General features: G+C 40.2%; 1 protein-coding gene across 1 annotated transcript in view; it reads left to right on the forward strand.

The window, feature by feature from the left end:
* The first annotated feature begins 215 nt into the window (after positions 1–215).
* Positions 216–22,697, forward strand: part of nipal2.S (NIPA-like domain containing 2 S homeolog) — a 48,645-nt gene continuing 26,163 nt past the window's right edge. The window contains 3 exon segments of the mRNA NM_001086029.1: positions 216–452; positions 17,242–17,310; positions 19,420–19,591. Of these exon segments, the coding sequence (NP_001079498.1) occupies positions 360–452; positions 17,242–17,310; positions 19,420–19,591 (334 nt within the window). The 5' untranslated portion in view covers positions 216–359.

Genomic DNA, 22,697 nt, shown 5'->3' on the forward strand with positions numbered 1-22,697 from the left:
GTAAATGATTGTTTTTCTTTCTAGAGATTTTTCTTTGTAATGATGGGATGTTTGGCCCTAGTGTTCCTAAAAGCCTGGGTTGGTTAGTGGCCATCAGGAGAGGTCAGATGACAAGTGTGCAAGAGCCGGGAGGGTGTGTTACACTGAGGATTAAGCATTACACACCGTCCTGGAGTAGGAAGTGAATGTACAGTGGGAGTGTTCCGTCTGCCACAGAAGTACTAACAGCTGCTTCTCATCTCATCTCATCTCAGCCAAGCTCAGTGCTCAGCCCTATGGAAACTCCTGCCAACTTTTCTATGAGATCTGTACCAGACCATCCGTCCTCCCCTTGGTGAAGGGGCAAGCCAGGCCCCCCCATGGCTTTTGTGTCTGACAATAGCACATTGGGACAATATGGTGAATATGGCAATGGCACAAGCATAGGCAACCTGTGGAAAAATGCTCAGCCGGTAAGTGACCAGCGAATCATGTAGGAGTTTCTTAACCTATAGCAGACCTGCTTCAAATGATTAATATTATTAATAACACATATTTATTAATAGCCAACATATACCCCAGCGATGTCCTGGGAAGAAAACTGGTCTTGCCCTGTATTATGTCCATTTTGTCACAGATATGTTTAAATCCAATCATTTTGGGGTGCAGTGCACTGATCTGGCCAATCAGAGATGTGAGTTAAAAAAGTTATATTTAAACAACTTAACCACTTTTATTTATTACTAATATGGGGGGTTTCAGGGGCAGCTTATTTAGATTTCCCAAATGCCCTTCCGAGAAGGAATGATATCATGCAACTGTTGCCGATAAATAGCATGTATGCATTTTACCTTCTTTAGTCATTTTGACTTATTTCTGGCTCATTGCTTAATAATTTTGGGCCCACGTAAAGCTGTGTGATGAAGACTAGTGATAGGCACAAAAAAAGCCAGTTGACGTCAGTGCATTTTGTGAATTTTTCACCAAAGATTATGGTGTGGCCTAAGCCTTAAGGGTTTATTTTGCTGTGGGGTGCATTTCATTCTAGTTATTTCACTGCCTAACCACTTTTTGTTACCCTTTACCCTTCTCCCATACCCAGATATTATGATATTTTTATTATATTCTTTCATGTCTATTAAGTTTTCCCTGATCGTTTTTTTTTTTTACTTTCTTGCACATTGTTTATGTTCTGAAATCTTACACATAAATTCACAATAAAATATGAACACAATGCACAGACCCACTCCCCTCCTCCCAGTTGCACCAAGAACACCTCCAAACTTTTCAATTCAGGTATGGGGCAGCAGGGTTTTCTGGGGGAAGGGGGATTTGCGTTCTTGGTACAATTGGACAAAGAAAGGGGAACCTGTACAGGAGCTCTATACTTAAAGGGATACTGTCATGGGAAAACACGTTTTTTTCAAAACACGTCAGTTAATAGTGCTGCTCCAGCAGAATTCTGCACTGAATCCATTTCTCAAAAGAGCAAACAGATTTTTTTATATTTAATTTTGAAATCTGACATGGGGCTAGACATTTTGTCAATTTCCCAGCTGCCCCTGGTCATGTGACTTGTGCCTGCACTTTAGGAGAGAAATGCTTTCTGGCAGGCTGCTGTTTTTTCTTCTCAATGCAACTGAATGTGTCTCAGTGGGACATGGGTTTTTACTATTGAGTGTTGTTCTTAGATCTGCCAGGCAGCTGTTATCTTGTGTTAGGGAGCTGCTATCTGGTTACCTTCCCATTGTTCTTTTGTTTGGCTGCTGGGGAGGGGGGGTGATATCACTCCAACTTGCAGTACAGCAGTAAAGAGTGATTGAAGTTTATCAGAGCACAAGTCACATGACTTGGGGCAGCTGGGAAATTGACAATATGTCTAGCCCCATGTCAGATTTCAAAATTGAATATAAAAAAGTCTGTTTGCTCTTTTGAGAAATGGATTTCAGTGCAGAATTCTGCTGGAGCAGCACTATTAACTGATTCATTTTGAAAAATTTTTTTTTTTCATGACAGTATTCCTTTAATGAGTTTCTTTCTTTTTAAATCCCACACACACACACACATATGCTTTTGTTTCTGCCACAATGCAGTTTATTATGACCCTAGTTCCTGGGTGTACAAGGCATACCAACCTTTGACAGTGAATGGGTTAAAAGAGCACAAAATGCCTTTTGTCACCCAGGACTTGTGCATATGGCTAAACTAAATTCTGTTATCTCTGGAAGAACAAAGGCCTATTGTTGTGAAGACACGGCCAAGACTTGGGTTGGTGTTAATGTTAACTTTCTCTCCATTTGAATATGAGAATAAATGAAGCCTCAAATATTGCCAGAAGGGAAAAGACTGAAAGAGGAAGTTTTCTTTGTACTTGGAACAGGAATATAATAGTTTATAGGTTTAACAAATACACCTGGAAACTTTGTCCTTATAGTGGCACATGTACATACCTCTCAACCAAACAATTTTGACAGCTCAACCCACAGTGCCGGAATGTTACTTAAAATGTCCCAACTTTCTCTTTGATCTTCTGCACTGCCAGAAAAAGAAACAAAATTTCTAAAACTTAATTGGCTTTTGCCAGAGAGCCCAGAATACGTGGCAGGTGCACTTCGATACGTTTCTAACAATTTAAGATAAGGAAAGAATCAACTGTAACAATTTAAGATAAGCAGATCTCTTGGGGAAAGTGTGACTTGCAGCTTAAAAAGGGCAATTCACCTTCAATAGCAAAACTGTAATAACACATAAAAACCACAGAAATATGTTCAAACTTTCAAAACCTGCCAAATTTTGTAAAATCAACATGGTAATTGGGGGTGTGGTGAAAAAAACAGCATCATCAAAAAAATGTTGCCATGCCCCGCGCGGCAAATCTTTTTGTCCCTCTTTGTATTTTCAAAATGTTGGGAGGTATGTGCCATGCAGGAGTTTTTTACCCTTCCAATACATTGCTTGGGTTTCTCAGGTCTTTTTAACTATATAAGAGGGAATATAGTTAGTGATGGGCAAATTAACGGCCGCGAAAATTCGCTATCGAAAGTTCGCCAGCGTAAAAAAAAGATTGTCGCCGGCGTACAAAATAATGGACGCCGGTGTCAAAAACGAGACGCCGGCGCAGTTTTGCGAATTTTTCGTCATTTCGCGAATATCGTGGGAAATTCGCAAATTTTTCGGTGAAGCGAAACGCAAAGTTTGCTACAGATATATAGTAACCATTAGGAACTAATCACTAATTTTATGTAGCTTTTATTGAATTAAACTGTAAAGATCTGATGTTGGACATTTCACACCTATAGCTTTCTAGCTTTGCTACACCATAAATCCCAAAGGTAATGCTGGTAGCTGACCCTGCAGCTGCTTATGTGCCCAGTAGCATAGAGGAGCCCAATGGACCCTAACTGTGTTTCCATGTTAAAAAAGGCCCTAAAAATATATTGCTGTTGGGGCCCCCAGGTAAACTGAAGCTATGGCAGGCACTGGCAGCTCTAGTATTCATCATCTGGAGGCCCATGTATTTAATATCCCTGATTAAAGGAAACCTAAGGCTGCTGACACATGGGGAAATTTCTCTGCTTGCACTATATTTATATGTATGTTCATTTGCATTGGGTGTTAGGGCTCTTACACATCAGCGGTTTTACCTGCACTCCCCTGCGTTGCGCTTTCTTCCTTTCAGCCACAGGGGAGTGCAGGAGTAGACACACTCAATTATTGTCAAGGGGGCTGTACTTACATAGACGCATGTATGCGCCGAACACAGGTGAAATGCAACATGCAGCGTCCCACCTGCATTTGGTGCATCTGTGTGAATACAGCCCCCTTCACAATAATTGAGTGTGTACTCCTGTCCTCCCCTGCAGCTGAACAGAAGAAAGTGCAACGCAGGGGTGTGCAGGTAAAACCGCCCGTATGTAAGAGCCCTAAGGTTGCTGGGATTTGTACGCAAGGTTACATCTCCTGCACAAACCATTAGAGATCATCACAGTTAATTGACTCATAAAGCACCTTTTTTCGTGCCTCTGTCTGCCCTAGCACAGATTTAATTAGAATCATACTAATTTAATTATTTGGTAATTCTTCATTGCCCGGGGGGTGTTTTAAGCATTAGCAAACTGGATAATTTAGCAATTTACAGAAACAGGATGTAATCTTAAAATTTGGAGCAGAAAAAACTCACAAAGACTGACCACAGTGATAATTATGTTCTAGGGTCTGGAATAATGGTTTATAGAACGTTCTCTGTATGGCTATTGAGAAGGTGCCTTTAGCAAACAGCAGGGGCTTCATACAAAACAAGGATCTCCTTGGGGCAGATTTACTAAAGGCGAAGTGACTAACATTATCGAAAATTCGCCAGCGTGATGTCATTTTGTTACTTCGCCGATTTACTAACGTATGCAGGCGTAACTTCGCTAGTGAAGGAGATAGACTCTAGCGGTAATATATTTGCTGCAACATATATGTCCATTCAACTTCCCGCCGTATGCAAATTAGCCAACGCTAGAGCAACTTCACTTTGCTTGCCACAGTAACGCTAGTGCAACTTCGCCAGCATTAGGCGCCCTGGACGCAACTTCGGATTTTAGTGAATTGGCGTTGTCCTGGCGAATCTACACCTGGCGAAGTGTTGGGATGTGAGCGAAGCGAAAGCTATCACAAATTCAGCGCTTAGTGAATCTGCCGCAAGTGTCTATTGTTCAATTGTCTTCCAGTTCAGCCCTGAAATCCAAACAGGCTTATTATTCAGTGAGATGTTTTATTTTACATATATGTTCCTTGAATCATTTACTTGACAAAAGGTCTGAGCTGGGAGTCGAGCAACATTTTAAAACAATAATTTCTCTTTGCATGAACACCGGCTCAGTATTCATATTCATGTAGTCAATATTCATATGTTTTGTCATAGGCAGACTCTCATTAGCCCCATAGGAACTATTTGCATCAATTTCTACTTCAAAATTAAGAATACAACGTTGCAACTAATTATTAATTAAGGAAACACGTTTTCCTCGCTCCATTTGTTTTTTTTTTTTTTTTTCTGTGCATATTATAATTTACTATATCCCCTGGTAAATTCTAAGTTTAACATCAACATTTGTTAAAGGGGAGGTTTACACTTATGTTAACTTTAAGTTCCATTCCTAACAATTGGTCAACTTTATTTATTTTGTACAGTTTTTTAATTATCTGCCTCCATCTTCTTTCCAGTTTTTACATAGGGTCATTGACAGCCAAAACTATTGCTCTATGAGGTGACAATACTAGAGCTTTTAAACAAAATGCTAAAAACCCAAAATATTGCAGATTGTTTCAGAATTTAGAATGCAAATATTTTTTCCGTAACCTACTTTTATTACTTTCCCTTATAAGGGTTGTAACATAAAACATACTGTATATAATCCCTGGCCAGAAGTTTGTACTTCTCATTCCCTTGTCTGTAGTCGGCAAATTATTTAAGATTATAAATAAATCATGTGAAATCCAGTTAATTGTGTAAAGTTACACTTTATTTCTGACTCAGTTGTACACATTGTAATTCTGGGGCATTTCTTGCAAAGAACAATGAAGGTTAATGCCACATGGAACTGATTCCAGATCTGTGTGGGTATCCAATTAGTTGTGTGTGCCACTGTGTTGGCCCAGATGTAGACACATGGGGGGAAATTTACTAGCCTGCGAAAATTCACCAGCGACGGCTTCGCACCCATCGCTACACTTCGCCAGACGAAAATTCGCTTGGACAACGATAATTTACTAAAATGCAAAGTTGTGTCCAGGGCACTGAACACTGGCGAATTTTTGCTAGCGTTACTACGGCAATCAAAGCGAAGATGCGTTAGTGTTCAATTATGCCTAGCAAAACTTCGTTAGAGGTCTTCGCTCAGGCTAATTTGCATACGGCAAGAAATTATAAAGTTGAATGGAGGTATATGTTGCAGCAAATACATTACATTACACAAGTCCAAGGAACCTTAATAAAGAAAATAGATATTGTTATAATGCCCTACACATGAGCCCACTGTATAGTTTATGTTCCATAAGTTAGAAAATGTATGGGGGAACCCGGTTACCGACTTTTGCAGGCCATCACTATGAAAAAAGGAAAATACGCCAGCATTTTTTGGGACATAGATCTTCCTCAATCTTCTCTAACCAGCGGTTTTTGGACTTAGAAACTTTTTCCACTAAAAATATGATGTAAGTAACAGAAGATTGAGGAAGTCCTATGCACCCCAGTGCACTTCGCCTGGTCTGAGTTGGTGAAGGCAAGTCTAGCGAAAGAGGTAACATCAGGCAATTCTTAGTGAATTTGCGGTGTAACGTCCATTCGCCAGAGTGAAAATTCGCCTGGCGATAGAGTGCGAATGACCGATAGCGTCTGTCTCTTTTGCTAGCGAAGTTACGCCTGTACCCGTTAGTAAATTGGCGAAGTGCCTGAAAGCAGTAAGGCTGGCTAATTGTTGCCAGCGTTATTCACTTTGCCCTTTAGTAAATGTGCCCCATGGAGCAGAATTATATGCAGATATACATTTCTGCCCCCATGTGTCTGTGCCTGGGCTGACGCAGTGGTTTTGGGTGCAGAGACCAAAGTCTGCAGATAGGAGCAGAGGGTCTTAGCCTGTACTTATAGGGAGGTCAAGAAACAGCTGTGTGCCATTACCCAAATATCTCTGTGGATGCGCTTCCATTCACATCAATGGGGAAAGATGCTGAATGATTGTTGCCAGCCTATCTGGAGCATAGCTATAGAGCAAGCCGGCTATTAATGGGGGGTGGGACACACACAGATAAGCAGTTAAAATATATGTTTATGAGAAATGTCGTATTCCCAGTGTTTAGTTGGCTTTAAAGAAGAAGGAAAGCCACAGAGGCCATTTATTGCCAATAGATTAGCCAAAATAGTGCAAACTAGAACACTATATTAATTAGGTGGAAACTGAGACACCACTGGCCCACCCAAAAACCTTTGACCAGGGGCACACCAATTAATTTTAGACAAGGGGCCCACTTTAAGTACTATTATTATTCCTCTCCTCACTCAACCTCTATTCCCCTAGTCTCTCTTCTCTACGTACTATAATCTATTATTCCATCTATTTATCCTCTTTGTTCTCATAGAAATAGAGAATGACCATAAAATAGGCCAAATGTTTAGCAGCGTGAGGGCCCACTGACACCTGGACCCACCGGGAGTTTTCCTGGTATCCCTGTGGGCCAGTCTGACACTGTGTGGAAAGCTTTACCATACCTGAGTAAACAGCTCTAGAAGCTCTCTGTTTGTTTAGGATAGAGCTGCCATATTAGCTTGGTGTGACATCACTTCCTGCCTGAGTCTTTCCCGGCTCGCTCATAGCTCTAGGCTCAGATTACATCACGGAGGGGGAGAGGAGCAAACTGAGCATGCCCAAGCCCTGGAGGCTTAAGCTGAAAGAAGGAAGTCTGATACAGAAGCCCATGTGAAGACAATAGAAGGAAATAAATTAGGTGTCTCTTTTGACAGGAGAGGACTCAGGACAGCATTACTTACTGGTGTATTTATATAGGCCTTGCTGATCAAGCTTACTTAATTTTAGCCTTTCCTTCAAAGTGACTTTACTGATGGTGGTCACATGTAGGCCAGGTACCACTATTGGGCATGGTGGAGACAGTTTCACTGGGTTGGTGGTAGTACAGGGAGGGATATGGAGGGAAAACACTGTGAGTAACATATTATTGAAACTGACACTAGTTCAACATCCAGAGATGAACAAAGGGGCCCTATCCATTGTCAAACTGGATCTGACTAGTAAATGGAAGAGATTAAAATTCTGTAAGGATTATAAGGGGGTACTATTAATGGCCTGATTGGTCATCTTGGAGAAGTCGTTAGTATGCAACAACTAATCTGAGTTTAGAAATTCCGGCATGTTTGAGAGTTTCTAAATCAAGTGACATAGTCATCAAATACACCTTGGCTTATGCACATGGTTGTTCTCAGACGTCCTGGAGACAGGTGTAAATTAGGTGCCATTATATGCTTGTCCCACAATAGCCAGAGGAGGTAAATGTAAGTGCAAGTTACAGTCTTAAAAATAAGAAATATGCTGTCAGTCCTGTATGTTGTGCTGCTGGGCAAGGTGATAAAATCCAACGATTACAAAATTTTTAGCTGGTTAACATTCCCAACATCTTATGCTAGGTGGTGTCTAGGTTTCATTATAGAGTAGCTGTAGGTATCTTCCTTTATTGAAGAACAGGTTCAAGTTCGGTGTGGCTTGGAATCCTGGGAGTTGTATTATACCATAAGTGGAGGGCATTGTGGGAGGAAATCACTGCGCTGGAGAGGTTATTTTCATTGGTTAAAGGGATCACTGTGAGTTTGTTTCCCACTCATGGTAATGGAAGGCAAGTTGCTCCCAGTTAAATACTGCCATCTGAAAACCTGCTTCTCAATTTCTTCAGGTTTTTAGAGCAAAGAGGTAATTGCAATGTTTCCAGTTGCTGTCACTAGGAAGTGACCTGTGCCAACCCCCCATGTTTTGACCAGCACTTCTCAGTAGCAGCCATCACGCCACCTTGTGTGCCACGGCTCTAATCCATGGGCACGTTAAGAGCAAAGTTATTTCTTTTTCATTACAGACATCTAGAGCTGAATTTTCAGACGTACATGTAGAAACAATAGAATTCTACCTCTATAAGGCGATTCCGTAGTATCCCCTTGCCTCCAAAGGTGCCTAATCAAAAATGTCCATCTTGACCAATTGATGAGACAACCAAACAAGACTTTCACCGATATCGGTTGGTTCATCTCCCACCATACACGCTCTGAATATTGTACTTTGTTTCATATGATATCTGTGCATGTATGGCTTGAAAATACACTTTGTTAGGATATTGCATATGCACTGGTACTGACTGTGCTCTTGTCAAGTTTTCTGTGCAGTTGACTTTGACAACCGTTTGTTTGTTAGTAATGTCATTACCAACTCCACCCTTTTCTGTTTGACTTTATATGGCTTTCAGCTACTGCTTAGCTATGGTTCTAGATATATTACAAGGAGCACCTGGAGCTCTGCCCTGTAGCAATTTAAATCATTTGTTAGTCAGTGAGATAATCTGCCATTTATTCCATGTGTCCAAGTGGTAAAGTTACTTTGACGTGTGTGTTGTTACTTTGCTTAATTTCGCCACCATAATACAGCAACCAGACTATGGCTGGCAGTGAAAGTATTCAGACCAGGGATAATGTAGTTGACCAGTGGTTATGGGCGAATTTCTCCCATTTTGCTTCGCAAAGTCTGAATAGTGTTTACGCATGACGGTTTTGACATGAGCGACTTTTCCGACAAGCGTCAATTTTTTTTCCTGCCAAAACGTGGAAATTTGCTCCGAATTTATTTGCCCGTCACTGTTGACCATCTTGAATATATTGCAATATAGGGACAAACAATACCTGTTTTGTTTAAAGGAGAGGACATTTTTTAGTAACTTAGTGCACAAAGTGTTCTGTATCAGTGGCCCCCAACCAGTAGCTCATGAGAAACATGTTGCTCTCCAACCCCTTGGATGTTGCTCCCAGTTGCCTCAAAGCAGGGGCTTATTTTTGAATTCCTGGCTTGGAGACAAGTTTTGATTTCAACCAGGGATACTGCTAGATGAGCCTCCTATAGGCTGCTCGGGTTGCCACCTTTACTGAAAAAGGTTACCGGCCAGTGGGGGGCAGACACATAAAGGGGGTGGTCCGTGATGTAAAAAGGGGTGGGGCCACGTGGTGTGCCGCAAAAGGGGCTAGGCAGGTGTTTTACCGGCTAGGCCAGTAAAATACCGGCCGGGTGGCAACTCTATAGGCTGCCAGTCCACACAGGGACCACCAAATAGCCAATCACAGCCTTTATGTGGTACCCCCAGGGACTTATTCATACTTGTGTTGCTCTTCAACTCTTTTTACATTTGAATGTGACTCACTGGTAAAAAAAAGGTTGTGGACTGCTGTTCTATATATAGTGAATAAAGTACCCCCTCTTGTAAAATATAAGGATATTATAAGTTACCGAGGAATTTCATGACCGTATAAAAACACGAGGCCGAAGGCCAAGTGTTTTTTTACAGGTCATGGAACTCCGAGGTAACTTCTAATATCCTGATATTTTGCAACTGGAGGTACTTTATTTATTATAATACACAAGTTTTAGTGAGTCATGTGACAGAAATGACATCAGAATTCACCGTTTATAACAGATGACATCAGAACTCACCGTTTATATAATTTACAAGATATTCATGGCTTTTGTGTATTATATACTGACCTCCTGTCTTTGTCTGTACTGGTTATGCTAGAAGTGCCAGATACTATTGACATCTTTGTGTGCTCTGCCCCCCCCCACCCTTCCTTGAGGCAGAGAACAAGGAAGAACTGCTTCTAGCACACTGGTATGTAAATGTTATCAGTAGAAAATCACCAGACAAACTCCAAAAAGATGCCTCTTGCTATTTACAAAGCCTCCTCAGTGGTAAATAGCCGAAAGCCTCACTGGGTCACTTCCTTAAAGAAAGTAATTAGTCATAAGTAAAAGAAAAAAAGCATAGTATAGATTATTGGCCCTGTCCCTTTAACAGCAGCCATATTGTGAGCTGTAACTGTACGGACAAAGGAGCCGAGTGTTTGAGATGACAATGAATTCTGCCTGGGAGCGCTCATAAGAAAGAGAGTATTAATGTTTCTGAAAGAGAGGGAATATGCCTTTCAGGAACAGAGAATTATAAACATTGTCTTTCCTTGGGGGAAAACTTAAAACGTCTGAACGTGCCATGCCTGTTAAATCCATATATTTATTAGTTAGAAACTTCTTTACTATAGAAATAGAACTTTCTTTCAAGCACATGCGTCTAAGGGATTAGGTATATTATGATAGTACTGCAACGCACCATGCCCTCAGGTTATGGTTATATTACAAAGTTCATACAGTATGCAGAGAAAAGCTGGCAATATCCAAACTTGTTTGCTTAAAGGATAACTCCCACATATACCTTTGCAACATATACAGATATGGGACCTTTTATGCAGAATGCTAGGACCCGGGGGTTTCCAGATAATGCATCTTACTGTAATTTGGATCTTCATACCTTAAACCTAGTAGAAAATCATGTAAACATTAAAAATACCCAATAGTCTGGTTCCAATAAGGATTAATTATATTCTAGTTTGGATCAAGTACAAGCTTTTTTTTTTTTTTTTTTTTTTTTTAAAAAGTGGATTATTTGGATAAAATGCAGTCTATGGGAGACTGCCTTTTTTTAATTCGGATCATTCCAGATAACAGGTTTCCAGATAACTGATCCCATACCTGTAGTTAAATTTTATGTTGTATTTAAATCACTAGAGGGGTTTCCAAGGGGTGCCAAATAAGGGCTGTGATTGGCTATTTGGTAGCCCCTATGTGAACTGGCAGCCAAAACTTGCCAAGCCCGGACTTGAAAAATAAGCACTTGCTTTGAGGCCGCTGGGAGCAACATCCAAGGGGTTGGAGAGCAACATGTTGCCCATGAGCCACTGGTTGGGGTTCACTGCCTTAAGGTGACTAAAGTCATTTAAACATTAAAAAGCTCAATAATATTGGTTTGCCACTAACCTGGATTTATGCAGCTCAGTTACCATCATAGAATAACCAAGCAAATCTGTTAAAGAAACAACAGACAGTTGCTCTACACTGGTGAGATTGGTGTGTACATAAATTATATAGATTCATGTTTAAGCTGTCTGTTATTTTACCTGTGTAACTCCACAGCTACACAACAGCTTATTAAACACTTATAGCTGTGTTTCTGAAGCAAACAAACCAGTTTTACCAGTGCAGGGAAACTGTGCATTATATTTTAATTGCTTTAAAAAATTGAAGAATAATGTGATTAAATACAGCATTTCTGAGCTCTCTGAATAATAGATTTTCAACGAATAAATCTCATAAATCCCACTTTTACTTAGTGGAGTATTATATTGGGATTTTAGAACAGAGAAAACCATTAACCAACATTTCAATCAACTAACCTTCCTTTTTCTGGCATAGCCATTGAATTATGGTTTACCTCTTTACAAACTTAGATAGTTGTCTTTGCTGGGGAGACTATGCTCCTAGTTTAACAAGTGATTTGTATAGGCCTTTTCCTCATCTGTGTTATTGTTATGGGGATGTAACACAATAGGAAGGCTACAGGCAGGGGTGATTTGCCAATGAGGCGAGTTGAGGCTGTAGCCTCAGACGGAAGCGCCCCACTCGGTACCAGGGGCAGCAAAAATGCTGCTCCTGGTACTTTAAGAGCGAATTTCTGGTGGAGGGGGGGGCAGCAGCAAGGATCGCCCCTGGCTATAGGAAATGGTAAGGAAGCTTGCGGTCAGCCTGTCGACAAGACAAGGGCAGGTAAGGCCACATGTAATGTAAAGATCAGACATTGATATGTTAAACCAAGGGGAAATGCAATGAAAATGTAATCTCTCTCATTTATATAGATATATAGATACTTGTCTTCTAAAAAATATTTAAACATTAATTAAACCCAGCATGATTGGTTTGCACTCAATTAGGATTTATTATATCTAAGTTGGGATAAACTACATGGTACTGTTTCATTACTACAGGGAAAAAGGAAATCCTTTAAAAAAAAAAAGGAAAAAGTTATTAAAGGGCATGTAAAGTCTAAAATAGAATAAGGCTAGAAATGCTGTATTTTGTATACTAAATATAAACATGAACTTACTGCACCACAAGCCTAATCAAACAAATAATTTATGCTTTCAAAGTTGGCTACAGGGGGTCACTATCTTGTCACTATCTTGTTAAACATCTTTGCAAGACTAAGACTGTGCACATGCTCAGTGTGGTCTGGGCTGCTTAGGGATCGTCATAAACAAAGCTGCTTGAGTTCTGCATGGCTGGGAAGTAAGGCGGGGGCTCCCCCTGCTGTTCATAAGTATGATTGTTTCCCTGCTCAGCAGTTAGGGACCATCTGACAATTCCTGTAAACTGTAAATGAAGGGAGAATTTCACTGCATACAGCCAGGTTTCTTATAAAAACAGTACACATTTTTTAATTAAAGTATATTCGAGATAGGTTTCTTTTTCATTAAAGAAAGTAAAAATGGGATTTTATTTTTTTGCCTTTAAACACAAACCACTTATTGGTTGCTATGAGTTACTGCTCCTGTGCAAACTTAGTGCCTTTTATTACATATGGGAGTTCATTTGATTAGGGTCAGACTGGTGGGTCCAGGGCCCACTGGGGCTGTTTCCCCAGGGGCCCCCGCACCCCCTAAAGGGGCTGATGCCACCAGTAATATCAGACCCCGATTTTGATATGGTTCTATTAGATATTAATGGTGACAAAAGTTGTTTTTGCAAATGAAAAAAAAATATGTTCAGATCTTAATATGGAAATTAGGGTTCAAATTCAGTTCACAGTTTTCCCCTTTTGTGGGAGATTTGTTATTTAGCCAATTAAAAATTGTTATGGATTTGGAGAAAGCCTCCAATGAAACTGTTTCTCTGGATATATAATATGCAAACCTGAGGCCAGTAATGTTGCTTTCTCCCAGATGTTGCTGTACAGCCAAGGATGATGAGAGAACATTATTATGACTGTAGTAAACACTTATTTTTAAATTTATCATAAGAGAAATAATTGCAGATGCCTCTCTAAAGAGGGACTTGTACTGAATATTCAGGCTTTATTCCTTTCAATGGTAGCCTTATCATTTCCGTGTCATTGTGTAGATTCAGTAAACCCAGACACTGTTGGAATTTGATGCCCTATCACAAAAAGTGTTCTTCTGCATAAGCTGTATAGGTAAAGAGACCCAGTACATCTGCAATCATTTAGTCCAGGGACTGAGCATCTAAACCATGGACAATTTGGACACACTTTTGGATTACAAAATTGCACAGTTCTAGTTACTTGACTACTCCCAAAGAGACCAATTTGATGCTTTAGCCATAAGAATGATAGAAAAGGAAGTTAGTTTCATAGTACAAGTTGATCCAGGGACTGGTCTGATTTTTTTCCCCATCTGAGTCAAATTGGAGAGGCTTCAGATGGGGTTTTTTGTCTTCCTGTGGATCAACTGGCAGTTAGGCAGGTTAAAAAAAAAGATTTAAAAGGTGGAACTTGAGGGACATGTGTCTTTTTTCAACCTAATTTACTATGTTACTAGTTCGGAGTGACTGAAGTGCATATGGCAAAACATGATGGTCATTTGTGCCCGGACAAGATATTGATGGGTTGAGCATACTATATATAACTGAGGGATATAAATGAGCTGGAGAGAGTGCAGAGACTAAGCGCAACTAATCTGGTTAGAGGGAGGGAAGACTTAAATTATGAGGGGAGACTGTCAAGGTTGGGGTTGGTTTCTCTTGCGAGGTGACATGAGTACACTTTACAAGTACATTAGAGGACATTATAGACAAATAGCAGGGGACCTTTTTACCCATAAAGTGGATCACCGTACCAGAGGCCTCCCCTTTAGACTAGAAGAAAAGAACTTTCATTTGAAGCAACGTAGGGGGTTCTTCACAGTCAGGACAGTGAGGTTGTGGAATGCACTGCCGGGTGATGTTGTGATGCTGATTCAGTTAATGACTATAAGAATGGCTTGGATGATTTTTTGGACAGACATAATACCAAAGGCTATTGTGATACTAAGCTCTATAGTTAGTATAGATATGGGTATATAGAATTTATGTGAGTGTCAGAGGGGTCAGTGTGTGAGTGAGTGTATGGATGCTGGGTTTCATATTGAGGGATTGAACTTGATGGGACTTTTTCAATCCAACTTAACTATGTGACTATCATTTGCCATATTGATTCTATAGTGCAGCAAAAATAACATTGTTTTGTCTTCTTCCTAGACAGTGCACAACAACACAACAGGATAATAACTGATTTATTGTACAGAGATATACGATAATTGTGACTAAAGATTACTGGTTCTGATCTCTGCTCACTATCCATGCTTGTTAACCATGGAAGTCCCTTGCGGAGGAACCCGTCTGTGAGATATAAAGCAGCTTCAATAAAGCAGCACATTCATTTATCTTGTTTAATGCCTCTTTTCAGATGTAATATCCTGGGACCGGCTTATACCTAGTGATTTATGTTGGCCTGCCTTGTAAAACATGAATATTAAAATCTGTGTGGTTCAAGCATTAGTTGCCTGCACCACTAAGTTTTAATAATTCATCGTTACAGCATTTTTCACTCATGGCATTCTTTATATATCATTTGTGCTAGACTCATGGTAGGCCCTGGCTGCATAAATATCAACAGCATTTGGGGGTGATTATCTAAGGGGTGTCAAAACTGCTGTATTTTTACATGCAACTGTAATGGAAATGGAAGATTTCCAAGATGGCGACGGCGTCCAAGATGGCGACGGCGTCCAAAATGGCGACTCCTGGTCTCACCATGTGGATCCTGCTGGTCGCTGCACTATGACGCCTGCATCTTCCCGTCTGCCGATTGGTCGCCGGCGACGGAATGGTCACCGGCGTCAGAACGTGCGTCGGCGTCAAAACGTCAACGTCAGGACGCCAGCGTCATGACGCCATTGCGCCCAATTGGCGCCAAACTCGGCCTATATTAAGTCTCTGGACATTGCTGTCATTGCCCAAATATAGGTCTTACTTTGAGTATTCCTGGGTGTGACTATTATTACTGACTTCTTGTGTACCGACTCCTGCCTGTCTTATCGGATTGATTCTTCGCTGCCTGAACTGAACTTTTGCCTGGACTTCGACTATTCTCTCGTCTCATCCCTTTGTACCACGATATCGGCTGGCTACCTGCCTCCTCCTTGGTCCACACTCCTACTGCGCCTTCGGGCTATTACAGCAACTATTGTAAACTTATTTGGGATAGGAATTCTCCTCAAGTGTCTTTATAAAAAGCAGGTTATTCTCTGCCCCCCTAATACCTTATCACACTGTAAAGCAGATACACAAATGACAAATGTAGATTGAAGTTTTTTAGAAAATTCATTAAAGCCCTTTTACATTTAATCAATAAATGGAGCTTGAACATTTCTCTGCATTAAACAGGGAAAAAATCTGAAATTGAAAATAGAGTTGTATTTTGATTTCAGTTCTTGCAAGGATTATTTAAAAAATCAGCAGTCCACTGAGGTGCTCTCTGTATAAACAAACCCTCCCTTCCCCCCAGTTGCTTCATTTGTCAGATAGAGAGATAAGGAGCAGATCTGTATACAGAGGCTTCATTCAGACTATAGTTGGGCAAGATTGGGCAAGATTTAGCCAAAGTAGCAGTAGATAGACGGGAGCCGTAATAACCACGGGTAGTTTTAGAATAAAAAAAAGTCTTTATTTCCAAGCATCCTTAAAAACACAAACAGGTATCCTCCTGGAGCTCTTTAACTAAACCATGACGTGTCTAGTCACCTGAAGCGTTTCGTGCCTCTCTTTGGCACTTCATCAGAAGATTTAGCCAAACACACATTGTTTTGAGGGCTTAAAGGAGAAATAAAGCTTAACCAAAGAAGAAGGTTAGGGATGTTTTACATTATGTTTTGTGCTTCTGTACCAGCCCAAGGCAACCACAGCCCTTTGGCAGTAAAAATCTGTGTCTCCAAAGATGCCCCAGTAGCTCCCCATCTTCTTTTCTGCTGATTCTCTGCACATGCTCTGTGCTGCTGTCACTTACTGAGCTTAGGGACCCACTCACAATATACAGTACACATAGAATAGAAATGTCACAATATAAGGCTGATTAGTAATTAATACAGATAATTACTACATGGCAGCACAGAAACCAGTGCAATTAGCATCAGAATTGAATAATCAGCCCTGTAGCATCAGCTTATATTACAGACCAACCTCATTATCTGCTGGAATTGAGCGAATTTTTCGGCAAAGCGAAACGTTGCCAATTTGCCCATCACTAATTATCTGCTATACCACATGTGTTCTTGGTTTCAATTATATAAAATCTTTAGAACTGCATCTATCTAGCAGCCCCTCCCCCCCAGTTATTGGGACCAGACCACTGGAGTTTTGACACATGGGAGATTTAAATATCAAATCTCCTGCTCCTCCCTGGACTTTGGAATTAATGAACATGCGGCTGGTTGGCATGTCTCCCCAAAAGTCCTGCAACCCTAGGACCAGGTCGTTGTGGCCTTTGAGCAATTTCAGGTCTGTCTGAGACTGATATGTTTTTTTTAAATTTGATTTTATTATATATATTGTTCTTAACCAAACTTCTTCCTTTTTTCAGGCTGAAATCGTCGGCATTGTTTTGTCAATCTCTGGAAGTTTCTTAATAAGCATCTCTCTTAATCTCCAGGTAACTCATTAATCTATATATCCAGTGCAGAACTTTCCTTCACTTTTTCCACCTTACTACTGAGTACGAAATTAAAAACCAAAGGATTGCAGAGCACTAGCAGAATACTGCATGGACCTGTAATAGTAAATGTGTAATAATTGCAACAATAATATGTAACAATAATATGTAACTATGTTGAATGCAACTGAAAAAGGCAAGATTTTTAATTTTGTACAGTACAAAAGTGCTTGGATGAGTGTTTTTGACAATTTTACACTATCGTTAACAATTCACATTAATTTGTTTTGAGGGTTTGCATTTTATTTAAAGGAGAAGGAAAACTACGGAGGCATTTTATTGCCAATAGATTAGCTGCAAAAGTGCAAGATAGAATGCTATATTTATTCTGTAGAATATTTTACCATACAGTACAGAAGCTCTCTGTATGTTTAGGATATCAGCTGCAGTATTAGCTTGGTGTTACATCACTTCCTGCCTGAGTCTCTCCCGGCTCACTTATAGCTCTGGGCTCAGATTACAGCAGGGAAGGGAGTCGGGGGAAGAGGAGCAAACTGAGCATGCTCATGCCCCAGGGCAAGGAGGTTTAAGCTGAAGGCAGGAAGTCTGATACAGAAGCCCATGAGTACACAATAGAAGGAAAGAAAAGCTGTGTTTCTTTTGACAGAGGACTCTGCAGCACTACTTTGAGGGTTTACTAGTATATTTTGGTGGACCTTTCTGATAAGGCTTACTGGGGGTCGGGTCATTTATCAACACTGGGCAAATTTGCCCATGGGCAGTAACCCGTGGCAACCTATCAAATTGCTGTATTCATTGTTTTACTTGCAGTTGGCTTCAAAAAGCTAATTACTGATTGGTTGCTATAGGTAACTGCCCGTGGGCAAATTTGCCCAGTGTTGATAAATGAGCCCCACTTAGTTTTAACCTTTCTTTCTCTTTTAAAAAATAGAGGTGATACATCCTAGTACAGCTAGCTGGATCTGCAGAACATGCAGCCATGGCACAGGCGAGGGGTGCCTTGCACGTTTTTGGATTGAATTTAGCCACCCTACTTAGCTTGTTCATCTCCCCTTGGTCCCAATGCATCCTCTATTCGGAAGTAGGCATCGCTGGGAATAGTTCCAGTTGCCACTAATAGAATGAATTATGGGCTAACAATTACGAGGGGAGGGAAAGATCTGGAAGTGGGTTTTGATTTCCAGTGTAGTTGGAATCACTAGTAGTATAGTGAGCAAACCAGACAGGAAGACATTGACCTAGCAGATAGCAATGACTTTTTGATAAGTGAACACTATATGAAATCTCATGGGTAGTAGGGGTTGAGATCAATAATGGCGTTGTTCTCAAATTTCATAATTTATAAACCTACTTTAGCCATGTGGTTGCCGAGGCATTTGGTAGACACCATGGGGAGCAAACTGCAGTGCCCTCACCCTTCACCCTAGATTTCTGCTAATAGAATTACTTATGAGCCATTGATGGAGTGGGGAGGGAGAGAATTGGAAGTGTTTATATATGTGCCAGTAACCAGACAGCCTAGTTGGTTTAAATAAGCAGGAATGCAACAGCAGATAAAACTGACAAATAATTTATAAGAATTACTTGATAAGTAAACATTGAGACTTTTCCGGTAGTAGGCGTTAAATCTGGGTGCATGTATACTGTATTATAAGACACCGTAGACACTCCAAATGTCCAAGCCATCTTGGCTTTTAAACTAAGATCCCAGAATGCTACATAATGTTTCCGGTCAGGTTCTTGCATTAATGAAGTAATGCATCAAGGGCAAGAACTGATACTAAAGAATAAAAAGTAATTGGGAGAAGGGGAGGGGCTAATAACTGTCTGAATACTGGTTTGAATAAATAATTTTTAAAACAAGTGACAATAAAAGTTCCTTTTTAATTTGAGACTGTTCATTATCTGCTATGCCAAATGAAAAGGGCACTGTCTTCCTTATAATGAAATGAATAATAGATTCTGCACATTAGAGCACTAGAGAGTATGCGTTATTCTCAATATGCTGAGCTGGCACAGCTCATTATTACACATTATTGAACTTACTAATTTTTTATCACACTAATTGTTCCAAACAATCTGTTTCAGAAATACACTCATGTCCGGCTTGCGTGTCAGCAAGACCCTTTACCCTATTACAAAAGCAAGTTATGGTGGTTTGGGATGTTCCTCATGGGAGTCGGGGAGCTTGGAAACTTTACAGCCTATGGCTTTGCCCCAGCTACACTCATTGCACCTCTAGGATGTGTGGCTGTAATAGGTGAGTTGCTTCTATTTGAGTGGGAATAATGACTCCCAAGTGCATCAAAACAAAATAGCTGTAACATTACTCTTATTAGACTGTATACTGCAAGCACACCGCTTATTGCATGGCACCACAACATCTGGCAGCTTGGAAGTTTTGTTTACTATGGTTAATCGGAGGGACCTTGAAGCTATTACCTACACGAAACACAGATAAATAGGAGTAAATATCGTATTCCCCCCTACACACTGTGCATATTAAATTACTACATTTCCTAAGAATGTAGCAGTGCCACAATGATAGTAATACCAAATATTTAGAGAACTATGTATGCATTTATGTTGTAACTCCCACAGCTGTGTACATATAGCAATGGCTGGATTAATAGTTTATTTTTGCCCTGAGCTGCTTTCTCAACATATTCCACCTGCCCAAGCCCCAGGCCTTCCTAGGAATGACTGTATTTAGGCATGGCCCCCCCTTGGCATATAGGGGTAGTGATGTATATGAAAAAAATGAAGGGAGACCGATCCAGATCTTCGCTATTCCCCCAAGCCAGATGCTCAGTCCTCAGTGTCCCCGATGTGGTATATAACAAAACTAAACGAATGGACGGCACTTCTAGACATGGCTTTATTGGCAGGTTGCTGTACAATGCCTAACGCATTTCGGGAATGGATCCCTTAATCATAGGCTCTAGTGATGTATATGCAACATCAGACGGACTTTTAGTATAATGTAAGATAACCTTCTTCTTATTTCACCAAACACATAGAGCTTTGCCTGATCTGTTCACCTATGTTTTGGGCTAAATCAGACTGAGCTGATCATCTGGCCCTTGGTCCAAGTATTGGATTCTAATAAGATAACCTCATTAACATGCCAATGCAGTTCTCCTTGGAGTGATTCTGGCTCTTATCAACTGAGTAGTCACCAAGTGAGCCATGACAATGATCCATTACTACTTTAAACAGAAAAAGTAGGATAACACATATTTTTTTTAAGTTAAAGGGATTCTGTCATTGAAAAACATGTTTTCTTTCAAAACGCACCAGTTAATAGTGCTACTCCAGAAGAATTCTGCACTGAAATCCATTTCTCAAAAGAGCAAATAGATTTTTTTATATTCAATTTTGAAATCTGACATGGGGCTAGACATCTTGTCAATTTCCCAGCTGCCCCTGGTCATGTGACTTGTGCCTGCACTTTAGGAGAGAAATGCTTTCTGGTAAGCTGCTGTTTTTCCTTCTCAATGTAACTGAATGTGTCTCAGTGAGACATGGGTTTTTACTATTGAGTGTTGTTCTTAGATCTACCAGGCAGCTGTTATCTTGTATTAGGGAGCTGCTATCTGGTTACCTTCCCATTGTTCTTTTGTTTGGCTGCTGGGGGGAAAAAGGGAGGTGGTGATATCACTCCAACTTGCAGTACAGCAGTAAAGAGTGATTGAAGTTTATCAGAGCACAAGTCACATGACTTGGGACAGCTGGGAAATTGACAAAATGTCTAGCCCCATGTCAGATTTCAAAATGGAATATAAAAAATCTGTTTGCTCTTTTGAGAAATGGATTTCAGTGCAGAATTCTGCTGGAGCAGCACTATTAACTGATTCATTTTGAAAAAAAAAATTTCCCCATGACAGTATCCCTTAAAAACAAGTGTACCTTTCCCATTTGAGTCTTGTGCTGTGGCTGGCAAGTCATTGCTGTTAGAAAGTCCCACTTTGTGTTTCTGTTAAGCCACATTAAAAAAAGAAAAAGGCCTTAATATGCAGCAAACCTCACTGATGGTTCTGTGTTGTTCCATTGCTATGGCAGCCAATCTTTTAGCCACAATAAATGGGATAGAGGTGCGATTGTGCAGATAAGAGACATTTATTTCTCTGTTCTGTTTCTCCTTATCTTTCTGTGCATATTCTGTCTTTTCTCCTCACTGACAGGCACTTTAGCCACGATGAGCTGTTGCTTGGTTACCAGTTTGCTTAAAAACATTTGTATATACATGAACTGTGGAAAAACATTAATTTACAGTGAGCCAATATAGTCCACTATGCAATTTGACAGATATGTGATAGGGATGTTCTACTGGATACACATGGGTATGAAGGAAGGGGAGGGAAGTCGTGGGAAATGCTGATTATATTTGAGATTTGTTGTATATTCAGTAATGTTATTGGAATGTGAAGTTTGGTGGCAGGTGCTTTCTTTAAGAGATGGGATCCACCAACCCATTGATGTTCTTAGATCAAGCGATTTTAACTCTTAAACTAACTAGGTAACTGGTTGGTTTATGCTTTGCCCATGTCAACATTAGAAATTAAAATTGCATTTACTTTAGCAGGCACACGGAACACTTCGTTTTCGCCCGTAATTGCCTCACGAGGAAACTTCAGGCGACTTGGGAAAATGAAGCGCTCCGTGTGCCTGCCCGCAGCCGATTTACATTTTAGCCAGCAGAAGACAGGGGAAGGCAGATTGGGGAGATTAGTCGCCGCGAAGAAGATTAGTCGCCTGGCGACAAATCTACCGAATTTGCCCATGTGGCCAGACCTTAAGGGCCATACTTAAAAATCTAAAAAGACTGACCAAACTAGAATCCATGATTGGACCTTATTTATTATTTAATAAAGCACAATTTAATCGTATCACGGACAAACAAAAAAAATTCGCAATGCAACAACAGTTTAAGGAATAATATTACATTGCAAAATGCATATTTTTATTCTTATTTGTGCAAATTGTTTTGCTCTTTCTTACTTTTATTACATTCCCCCATAAGTGTTGTGCTTAATGTTTTATTCTGAACGGACTGCAAATGGTCTTTTTCTTCTGGTATGTAAAATTGACAGATTGTAGTGCACGCTATTGTCTTTTTCATTTTATCACACTATTTACTTTAAAAAAAATTGCCAATAAACATAATTGAAAAAAAAAAAGACATGGGTAGTAAAGGAACCAATGATGCAGATCTTTGCCGGCTTTGTCTACCTGTGTACTGGACTGGATAATGGCAGATAAAGGAAACTGTTTAAAAATGAAAAGGTGGTGTGCCATTTTGGAAAGCCAGGAAAGTTTCCTTTTTTTCTAAAACAAGCATTAATGAAATAAGCAACTTTGCTCAA

The sequence above is a fragment of the Xenopus laevis genome, chromosome 6S (genome assembly GCF_017654675.1).
Source record: "Xenopus laevis strain J_2021 chromosome 6S, Xenopus_laevis_v10.1, whole genome shotgun sequence".
Taxonomy (NCBI): Eukaryota; Metazoa; Chordata; class Amphibia; order Anura; family Pipidae; genus Xenopus; species Xenopus laevis.